We start from the raw sequence: 10,704 nt of genomic DNA on the forward strand, positions 1-10,704 counted from the left end.
CGTCCAGCGGTATCAGAGGTGTGATATTGATCACTTTTTTTTTATAGGTTCCAGGTCAACATGTTGATAGAAGTATACATATATAAAAGCATTTGTAAAGACAAATCTACTAAACACAAATATTACTATTTTAAGTCCCTATTTTTTGGGTAGCGCAGAAAACCATTCCACACCCTTGTTTAGAAAGTATTTAAATACAATTCTTATATACTAAATTTTGATAATACTAAACATATTAAAAACATAAGACATAGTAAATAAATCATAAAGCACAAGTAAAAGAAGAACCAACTGGGTGTGGTAAAAAGCTTCCATGCTAGGAAGTTTGCGAAGCAATTTCCATGGCTGAGGCAGGCCTACAGTTGGATAAGGGAAGGAATGTGTATGCCACAGTATAAAATAAAGCGTTGAGTAAAATATTTTTCTCCTTGCCCAAGGTCACTAGAGAGGGACAGGTGCATTTATAGTTGGCAAAAGAAATGTTGTCGGGCACTCCCATGGTTGAAGGCAGTCGGGTTGGTTCGAGTTTGAGCTGACGGCGGACGTGCTCGCCTCTCCTCCGGCTCTCCCTCCGCATTCCATTCCACCGCATTACCGGTATTTTTAGCCGCGGCCAGGAGAGGGAGGTAGCGTGGAGAGGGGGGAAACCGGAGCTCCTGGCCGTTCCTCTCCCCTCACGGGCGGCCTCCGTCTGTTCCATCCAGCCACCGCCCCGCCCCGGTCGCCCCCCGTCCAGATCCCTCTCCTGCAAAACTTCTTTGCGGTATGCTCGGTTTCCTGTAGTTTCGCTTCGAAATGTGTCGGTGCGGTGATGGTGTTTTGATTCGTGTTCTCTTTGGTGGATCTGGTCGTGCGCAGGAAGGCCGGAGAAGATGATGGGCGGGTTCCTCTCCAGGGTCCTTCTGTAAGCGCTCTCTTGCTCCGAATCTTAAATGTGTTCTTTGCAGATTGGCATTTTGAGTTTGGAGATTCCTCAGGGGCATGCATGTTGGGGGTTAAATTTGATTTGAAATGAAATGAGTTCGGTATTTCTCTTGGTTTGTTTCACCTGTAGTATATTGTTTTGTTTTAAAAAAATGGGAGATGCGCTCCTTCCTGTCGATTTGTCCACCTTCTTCTTCGCCGGGAAATGGGGCTGAGAGCACGCAAGCCATTCAAAAATATTTTATCGTTCTCGAGGAGCATAGGAGCAAGTTTTCAATGCATTGCACAACGGTCAAAGGTTCTGTTCGTTTTTATTCTTCCGGTCCGGCTCATTCTTTTTCCTATGTTTTCCAATCCTATGTTTTGCGAGTGCATTCCTATAAAATTCCTACGTTTTTCCTATTCCTATATTTTTGCAATCCTGTGTTCCAAAGGGGCCCTTAAGGTTGTTGTCTAGTAACCACATTTCTTGAAATGCTTGAGATCGCATAATACTACTGTATGAGCTTAGATATGTCCAATACTGTGCTCTTTGACCTGCTTCATAAAAAAAAATACCTTGGATTTTATCCCGTTCATTTGTATGTTGGTGAATTATCTACCTTTGTGGTGTAAGTGCATCGAAAAATTCTATTCTCTTGAACAATGTTGAGATACCAAAACCGTGCATCTTTAAACTGGCAATTGCTCCTTTTATGGTTTATTGTGGAATAAATGGGAAAAGGTGGAATAAATATTTTTTTACTGAAATATTAAAAAAATTGGTGAAAAACAACAGCCATTTTTTTCTATGGTGATCGGAAGAAATATAGCACTAACATTTCATTTATCTTCTGGTGTTTGATATGCCAATGTCCTGTAGGTTGGCCTTTGGCTACGCCTATCCTGCCTATGAATGCTACAAGACTGTTGAACTGAACAAACCAGAGATTGAGCAGCTCATATTTTGGTGTCAGTATTGGTAAGGTGGTTCAATAATTTTTGTGTTCACAACATTGGCTTCCATAAGCAATCTGCAAAATTCAGTTTTGTTTCCTCTGTGTAGGATTTTAGTTGCACTGTTGACTGTTCTTGAGAGATTCGGAGATTTTACAATATCATGGTGAGACTGCTTAAGGTTGTGATTTCCTTCAGTTCTTTGATGAGTCTCTAACATTGTTTGCACTCATGTTGAAGGCTACCATTTTACTCAGAAGCAAAGCTGATGTTCTTTGTATACTTGTGGTACCCAAAGACAAAGGTACTTAGTTTGTCCCATGCATCTTCTACCTTACATGTTTTTGGTACATAGGATTGATATGCTCTTTCATTGCAGGGAACTACATACATTTATGGTACTTTCTTTAGGCCATATATTTCTCAGCATGAGAATGAAATCGATCGCAATCTGCTTGAGTTGAGAGCTCGAGCCACCGATACGGTTGTCCTTTATTTCCAGAAGGCTGCTTCTAAAGGACAGAATACTTTCTTTGATGTTTTGAAATATGTTGCCGCCCAGTCACCTTCTCAGAAATCAAGGCAGCCCCCTCACCAGGTGTGGATCAAATGCACTATTATGCTTTTTTCTGTCAAATTTGGCCATTGAATCAATATATATTTCCCAGACTAAGGATGATAAACACCGTCATATTTACACATATACTAAAGATTTTTTTTCCTGTTCTCTGAAGCAAATTTGACAGTGTTGTTATACTAGTTTCTTAGCTATATTGTGTCAAGATGCATTCACTACTACTGCCACACGTTATAGTTTAAGTATCATATGCAGAGGTGTTTTCAGTTTCTTTAGTTGCTAGAGAAATAATCAATATTAAATAGCTTTTTACTAGGTCCTGAAAAATCTGCTTCAAAAGCTGACCTTGCTGTAATTGAAAAAACTAAAGCAAGATGTATGCTCCGCATCTTTAACCTGACTTTGATGTCATGAAAGATGGAACACCCAGGGGTGGAGCCAGGTAGTTTCGTCAGGGTCAGCTGACCCCGATAGAATTTTCAGTTTCAGTGAGAAATCAGTGATTTGAACTAGCCTACGATGAAGAAAAACCCAGCCTACAGTGGTGTTGACCCCAACACCGTTCTCTGCTGGCTTCGGCCCCGAACACCTTAACAAATTTTCTGAGTTCTGGCTCCTGGACATCCCTTCCAAGAATATTTGAACCATATACATTTTCTGGATAGTGGATATGCTTATCAATTATCATGCAGCTCAACCAAAAAAAATGCGTGTATAATCTTTCTTTTCGAAGAACATTCAAAAAAGGCCAAAGGAGTTCCTGCTGCTGACTATAGGAGAAAAGAAGTGGCCCAGTTTAGGGAAATTGGGCCCGAAAACCACAGTCACACGGTTGATTCAAGGCAACCAGTGAAAACCCACACAGTGGCATAAGGTCTGGAAAGTAACACAAATGGAGTCCTCCGTAGGACATCATTGCAATAGCAACACATCAGCTCCAACCTCCTACAACGGACCTCAGCCCTGCTCAAAGTTGCAAGCATATTATCTTTGAAAAGCCACTTCTGTCTTGTTTAGTAACCTAGTCTGCAATCTGGATCGTAGGTTTCTTTCACCATCTTGGAAACAGGGACATTTCTATGAATTATCATGCCTTGTCCCTTTTGTTTTGTCAATTTGCTTGATAAAAATAGCAGTTACTTATGTGTATCACCATAAAAAAGTGTTGATATGTGTATCACCATAAATAGCACTAAACTTTTCTCTAACAATTGATATGAATTTTAGTCTATGTCCGTTGATAATACAATGCTAGCTTCCCAAGTGTTTTGTCACCCCTCCTCGCAAAAAAAAAAGTGTTTTGTCACCCCTCCTCGCAAAAAAAAAAAAGTGTTTTTTCACCCCTCCTCGCAAAAAAAAGTGTTTTGTCACCCCAAGTGCATTTGTAGATTAGGAACATTTTTTGTTTTTATTTTAGAAATTTGTAAGACACTTGTCTTTTTGGACCAGTAGCAGTGAGTTTGAAGTAGTGTGACTTGTATTTAGAAGATTGCAAAAACATACAAGAGTATTATGAGATTGTTTGTTTGTCTTACAATGCTCATTGCCCAAGTGAGCAAGAGCATATAGCATTTGACATATGAATGTGTACTGAAAAACTTTTCTATGCACAATAACCTGTGACAGTGCATGAGTATTTTCTCAAGCCATAGCATGAACCTGTTAAGTCTCCTTTTGAGCCCCTGCCAGTAACTTTCAAGCTTTTCTGTTATCTGTTTCATGAAGTTTTATGTAATTATGGTATCAGAAGCTGACCATTATTCCTAAACAAATATAAATCGGTAGCAGGTAACTGGTAAATAAGTAAGTATGGACTTATTGACCTCCTCTTTAATTTTTAGGAAAAAGTCCATTTTACTCTCTTCACCTATCCACCTTGTCCGCTTAACCCCCTTAACAAAATTTAGGCTCACTTTACTGAACTATTTCATTTGGTCCAATCAACCCCCTAATTACATTTCTCTTTTTTTCTCTCTGTGTACGAGTTGAATTTTGAGTTCAAATTTTGTGAGCAGATACAAAACACGATGCCTTATGTTAAAAAATTATACTAAGAATTTTTCATGGTTATTTTTATAGGTTAGGAATATTTAATACAAAATTGATCTTAAATATACAAAAATGTCAAAAAGTAATCATGAAAAAATGATAATGTATTTTTCTAACGTAGAGAATCATGGTATAAGTCAACTGGTAAAATTTGAACTCAAAACTCAACTTGCACGCAAAGAAACAAAAAAGAGAAATTTAATTAGGGGTAGATTGGACCAAATGAAATAGTTCGAGGGAGTAAAGTGAGCCTAAATTTTGCTTAGGGGGTTAAGTGGACAAAGTAAATAGGTGAGGGGAGTAAAATGGACTTTATACTACTCTAATTTTTGATCCCCTGGATAGTGAATACAAATATATGTCCATATGCTTAGGACAAATTCAGAAATTTGCTCCGTGTAGGCATTCCATTTGCATTCTGCACAAAGAGGTGCACAATAAAGAAGGTTGCATACTTGCATGGTGTGTGGTTGTTAGTAGCAGTAGTTTTGGTGTATCCTCGAATTTTCAGTCTAAGAAAGTGATGGAAATGTGTGCTCAGCTCTATCTGATCCTTATGTTATTATCATGGTACCCATGTTGAAATGATGCTCTAATTTCCTTCAGGAACCACAACAGCCACAACAGCATCAACCACAAGTGCAGCAGCAGCAACCACAAAAACAAGCAGCACCTGTTATGCGCAGAGCAGCATCAATCGCTGCTCGGCAAGCAGCAATGGCACAGCAATCTCAGGAGATCAAACCCGTTCCATCTTCCCCGAAGATCAAGCGTCAAGCATCAGCGAAATCTAGTTCAGTGGCATCGACAAAGCCCGTCACAGCTGCATCCACACCAAAATCTGGTGGTAGCCCAAAGAAAAGTGAGTCGAAACCTGCCATTGAGCCTGTGCGAACTCCAGCCACAAGCGCTGATTCACCAAAATCCGAGCCTAGTGCCAAACTACTCCCTGAAGCTGAAGAGGTGGACAAGATGGCCATCGATGAGGCCGGTGGTGACGCTGCTGAGGGCACAGATGAGCTCGACCCTTCCCTCGATGAGTCACCAATGGAGGAGACGATCCGTGTTACACGTGCCAAGCTAAGGAGGCGCACCGCCCCTGAGGACCCTGCTGGGAATTAGCTGCAAGCCATTGTTCTCCTTGCACATTGTGTTGGTCCTTCACGAGGTTTAGGTTGTCCTGTTTGGTGGAGTGACAATGTGTTGTTGTTCACCTGGTTATTCTGTTCCAGAGTTGATTATCATCTTTTCTGTGCTGTTTTGGTGGTTTTTCATGTGCGCTTTAAGCTGTAAATAGCGCTGTCTCCCGGCATGTGTACATAGATTGGTGGCGTGGGCAAGGAATGCCTGTATTTCAAACAAGTTTTCATCTGCTGGCCATTCCCTATGTGTCTTCAGATGTCTCGTTTAGCGCAGTTTTCATCTGCTGGGGCAAACAAGAGCAGTTGTGTCTCTTCTCTGACAGAAGTTCCATCTACCAGTACTTGTTTGAATCCCTGATACCTTCTCCGGTCAGTTTTGCGGAGAAACTTCTTTTACCATAACTGGAAGGCACCATCGAATTTTAACATTTGTGGACTGTAAAAACACTTCGCAGAAGCACATTGGCCGATCACAAACGTCCATGTCCTTGTAGTTGATTTTTCGCAGAGGTACATGGTAGACGGCGCTATTCAGGATATTCCCTCTGTTTCTTTGTGCATGTCCTATCCTGTTAAACAACGTAGTTGATTTGTGCAGATGGAGAGCACGCAAGTGGCTGAACTGAAACCCAGCCGTAGTGCCACACTATTTCTTTGGGTTCCCTATGTCTTTCGTGTCTTTTGAGTCGGTGTGGTGGCCCAGTGCTCCTTGGCACCACACACGAAAGGACAAAAAGTGCGTGACACCAACTACACTCGGATGCTTCTGGAGCAAGCGAAGCATATGAGGCAGAGACCAACGGGCTCACCTCAATTAGGTCAAGCACTTCGTATTTTTCTGAACCTGATGGCCGGCATCAGGATCCTCCACGTGTACAGGTTTACCTGTGGGAAATATTGGTCAGGAATAGAATAACTTGGGACCTGATGATCGGTGGGTGGCTTGCTGATGGGGTGGTTTGCACTGCACTTGCACCATAGTCATTCGTACCATCAGCAGCAGCGTCAAAAAAGAAGAAGAAGAAGAAGCATCCACAGTCAGATACCAAACTACCAATACCTCAACACCCAACCGTGTTCATACAAATTTTCTCAGCTGCTGCCGCTGAGTAAAGTTGGAGTTAGACGTGCATTTCAACTCTCCTGTTTATTTTGCGAAGAAAAGGTAGGTACGGATCGAGTTAAGATGCACTGCAGAAGAGAAAACATGTTCCTTTTATTCCTTGTTTGGCCTGGCCTGTCCCTCGTCAAGCCCTTTTGTTATCGTAGCAATCCAAGAAAGCTTCAATCGCCGGCCGCAGCTGTGCCAGGACGACACGGCCGGGCCATCCTTCCGCCGTCGCTTTCCCGACCGGCAACCCGCCCAGCTGCCAATCATCGCGAGCGCGACGCGCGCCGACCATGACATATGCCTTCACCCGCCGGAGACGCAAACCGATCGATCGAAACACCCCCAACGCTACGCCGCTTTCACGTACAGAGCCCAGTTGCGTGACGGGCACAGCGGGGTCCCGCGGCGGACACCCCCGCTCCGCTCATCCACATCGTTCGATTCGTCGCCGTCGCCACGATCGCCGCGCGATCCCCGTCGTCGTGCGAGATCGCGTCGCGTGCGGTCGTGCGGGGCGGGCGGGCTCGGGTGGGCGCCGCAGCCGGAACATGCGGGCGACCAAGTGGGCGCCGTCCCACACGTGTCTCCCGCCGCGGGCGTTATCCGGCCGCCGACACCCCCCCGGCCCAGCCAACCCTTTCCCCCCCGGCCGGCTGGCTCGTCGTCTCCTTCCCCATCCTGCTTTTTATTCTCCACGCGCCGCGGACAAATCAAACGCCGAGACGCAAGCAAAGCCACCGGCCAGGCGGCCATGCTGCTACAGGCTACAGCCAGCTAGCTAGTGGGAAAGGGGAGAAAGGCGAGCAAGAGGCGTCACGAGAGGCACGTCCACCGCCCGAGCTCACCTCACCGGTGCAACTTTTCCATACGCGACGCGGCCTGGCCGGCCTGCGTCCTAGTGCTGTGTGCTAGTCTTGTATATAAAAGGCGGGGAGGGTCGGGAGCGCTATGGAGAGGAGCAGCAGCTGGTTCAGGTGGTGGAGGAGGAGGAAGTCGCGGGAGGGGCAGGCGGCCGGCGCCGGGGAGGAGGAGGGCCACGACGACCACCACAAGGTGGTGGTGGACGGGTCGGAGATCCGGGAGCTGGTGGAGGACCGGGAGGCGTTCGGGATGCTCGTGGACAGCAAGTTCCGGCAGCTCGACGCCGACGGGGACGGCAGGCTCTCCGTGCGGGAGCTGCGGCCAGCCGTGGCAGACATCGGCGCCGCGCTCGGCCTGCCCGCGGAGGGGGCCTCGCCCAACACCGACCACATCTGCTCAGAGGTACGTACGCGTTCGCCGTGAATCGTGCTCGCAGCGTGCTGGTTTTGATGATCATGTGTGGTTATTACTTCATGAGACAAAGCTTAAAAGCTAGTGGTAACCATGGTAGTAGGCTAGTAGCTGACAACGTGAGACGATCATTGTCGGTTTCAAGTATCATGTGGTTATGCCCCTGTTTCCTGGTTTCTTTGGAGGTTTTACATGTTATTTAGTTTGATATCAACGAATCACAAGCCTCCAAGGCATGCGTGTATTTAATCTGTACAGTTTGAAACCTTAACTGCACCAGAATTGAGTACTTGCCACCGATCTATATATACTTCTCTCCTTTTGGGACGTATTAAGATTTGAAAAGGTCAAACTTTATAAGTACTAACAATTATGTTAGATGCAGGCTTAGAGTCTAAAAGTTGTGTATCAGATTCATATGGCATATATCTTTAATATTTTCGAGCAATTGATAACATGTTCAAAGATATATTAACGACCAAAAGTTTATTTTCGAAAACTTATTTAGATCCTAATACTTGAATCATACAGTACTTTTACACCGGATTCGAAAAAAAGCATATACATTTATGACATGGCAGCGACTTTAGCATAGGACATAGGACAACAAAATATAAGGACACGAAAAGTATTGCCCGTGCGTTTTATCAGATGATGACCGCATACTACTAGTAGCTGAGATCCATTTAGCTATCTAATCTGCTCCACTACTAGCCTATCAACGCGTGACACGCCACGCGCGTGCTTCACGCCTGGCTAAACTGAATTATCAACCATGGGAATGTTAATCATGAGTTCCTAATTAATCAGCAGCAAAAGGCAGATTATAAAACGCAGTGCAGGATGCAGGTTTGCCCGCGGGACCATGTCAAGATGCCATAGCCCCGAGGGCATATCCCATTGGAGCAGAACCTGAAACATCACAATCCACACTTATCCTGAGCCATTGACATTTGAGGCACTGTCGATGCATCTTTCCAGTGAAATTCAAAGCTTATCGCTCGCAATCGGTATAGAAAATGTCGATCGAGGGATAAGCAGACGGTTCGTTCTCTGTCTCAACACGGCCGATGCTGCATCCCTGATGGCTACGAATACGATGCCTCTGGAATCATCCTCTGGCAGCAAACACCTGCTGCCGACCATTGGCTACGAAGAAATTCAAGATTATTTGCAGGCTCGCTTGTTTTCTGGATCTGCACCCATCAGGACCGGTGCCTGGTGCGAGTTTGTCTCTCTCACGCTGCAGACTGCATAAAACCCTGACTGCTGGCTGGCGTGCATGCAGGTGGTGAGCGAGCTGACTCATGGGACGTCCCAGGGCGAGGTGAGCAAGGCCGAGTTCCAGGAGGCCCTGTCCGACATCCTCCTCGGCATGGCGGCCGGGCTCAAGAGGGACCCCATCGTCATACTGCGCATGGACGGCGAGGACCTCAGGGACTTCGCCGCCGGCAGCCGATACGAGCCCTCAGCCGCCGCCATTTTCCCACAGGTGGGCTCCGAAGGCGTGCCCCTGCGCCAGTGCCTGCTGGCCGCTCTCCAGGAGCTGAGCGTCGACCACGGAGTGCCACCGGCTTCGGACGCCTGGGTTGTCGAGAACATCGTGGAGCCGGCGCTGCAGCAGCTTCCTGCCGATCGGCTCGAGCAACCGGCGGCTTCCCGAGACGGCTTCTTGCAGCAGCTCAAGATGCTGCTGGGTGCCGTCGCCGAACGGCTCCAGGAGCAGCCCGTGATCGTCGCGCACACCGAGAACACCTACGACGGGAGTGGCGTCAAGAGGCTGCTGGCCAACAAATTCGAGCTGGACAAGGTACATCAAACTTCCTCTCTCTTTTTAAAACTTGGTTGTTTTTCAGACAGTTTGTTAGTTGTGCAACCGCCAATGCGGCAATGCCGTTTTATGTGAAATAACCTTTGTTCTGTGCACCAGCTGTTGGATTCTGTTTGGAGAGGCGTACCATCAGAACATAAGAACAAGGCATCAAAGGAGTGCCTCGTAGCTGCACTTGATAAGATGGCCGATGCTGCAAGCCTGCCACATTATGGTGCAGTTAAACAGGTAACATCTCCACATCGCCTTTACATTCAGTCCTGCAGCAGATCTCAACTTTGGTACCAATGCTGAGGTGTTTTCAGTCTGAACTTAGACTTGATGCTTTCAACTATCCCTCAGGTGGATGCTGTGGTGGACGAGGCCATCAAGACGGCAAACGCCGGCGACGGAAAGACGGTAGACGAAGCCCAGTTCAAGAAATTTCTCACAGATACCCTCGGGGCAATCATGCGGCAACTGAACAGCAACCCCGTCTTCGTCTCCACCAACACCGTCGTACACGAGCCATTGTCCTCCGGTGCATCCTCCGCCCTGTTCTCCTCGCCGCAGCTGGTGACGTCATCGCCAAGTAAATAAAGTTACATACATGGCAGTTACATGGAGGGAACAGAATTTCAGTATTCGAGCGGGGCCTGTGGTGTTGCTTTTTGTCTGATCACAGGCACCGCGGCAGCATGTTATGCTGCCTCGGTTGCAACCTGATGAAGTGCAAAGATGCAGGTCGTCAGGTTTGTTAACCCGATTGATGTATACGTTTGGAATAAGGTGTTCAAGCCAGACACATTGGTCAATGGGAAATGCAACTATTTTGCAGTTCATATCCTCTGGGGATGCAGAGTTCGAAGGAACATGTTTGGTT

The 10,704-nt window shown here is 46.2% G+C and overlaps 2 protein-coding genes across 2 annotated transcripts; both read left to right on the top strand.

Annotated features, from left to right (window-relative positions):
- Nucleotides 1-477: 477 nt before the first annotated feature.
- LOC117839749 (uncharacterized) lies at nucleotides 478-5,866 on the top strand. The gene is made up of 7 exons (XM_034720157.2): nucleotides 478-763; nucleotides 859-904; nucleotides 1,787-1,885; nucleotides 1,970-2,026; nucleotides 2,101-2,164; nucleotides 2,240-2,458; nucleotides 5,093-5,866. Exons 2-7 carry the CDS (start codon nucleotides 873-875, stop codon nucleotides 5,606-5,608), a joined length of 987 nt encoding a protein of 328 aa, XP_034576048.1. The 5' UTR covers nucleotides 478-763; nucleotides 859-872; the 3' UTR covers nucleotides 5,609-5,866.
- A 1,529-nt stretch (nucleotides 5,867-7,395) lies between these two features.
- Nucleotides 7,396-10,663, top strand: LOC117836441 (uncharacterized). Its single transcript, XM_034715864.2, has 4 exons — nucleotides 7,396-8,002; nucleotides 9,300-9,821; nucleotides 9,942-10,070; nucleotides 10,185-10,663. The coding sequence occupies exons 1-4, from the start codon at nucleotides 7,688-7,690 to the stop codon at nucleotides 10,419-10,421; spliced, it is 1,203 nt and encodes a 400-aa protein (XP_034571755.1). The 5' UTR covers nucleotides 7,396-7,687; the 3' UTR covers nucleotides 10,422-10,663.
- Nucleotides 10,664-10,704: the final 41 nt, after the last annotated feature.

The sequence above is a fragment of the Setaria viridis genome, chromosome 9, assembly GCF_005286985.2.
Source record: "Setaria viridis chromosome 9, Setaria_viridis_v4.0, whole genome shotgun sequence".
NCBI classification, from domain to species: Eukaryota; Viridiplantae; Streptophyta; class Magnoliopsida; order Poales; family Poaceae; genus Setaria; species Setaria viridis.

What these genes read in the sequence shown, in the direction of transcription:
- LOC117836441 (XM_034715864.2), top strand. Translation starts at nt 7,688, where the DNA reads ATGGAGAGGAGCAGCAGCTGGTTCAGGTGGTGGAGGAGGAGGAAGTCG. An exon ending in CCGACCACATCTGCTCAGAG is followed by an intron (nt 8,003 to 9,299) that starts GTACGTACGCGT and finishes GCGTGCATGCAG; the next exon opens with GTGGTGAGCGAGCTGACTCA. An exon ending in ACAAATTCGAGCTGGACAAG is followed by an intron (nt 9,822 to 9,941) that starts GTACATCAAACT and finishes TCTGTGCACCAG; the next exon opens with CTGTTGGATTCTGTTTGGAG.
- LOC117839749 (XM_034720157.2), top strand. Translation starts at nt 873, where the DNA reads ATGATGGGCGGGTTCCTCTCCAGGGTCCTTCT. An exon ending in ATATTTTGGTGTCAGTATTG is followed by an intron (nt 1,886 to 1,969) that starts GTAAGGTGGTTC and finishes TCCTCTGTGTAG; the next exon opens with GATTTTAGTTGCACTGTTGA. An exon ending in GGAGATTTTACAATATCATG is followed by an intron (nt 2,027 to 2,100) that starts GTGAGACTGCTT and finishes CTCATGTTGAAG; the next exon opens with GCTACCATTTTACTCAGAAG.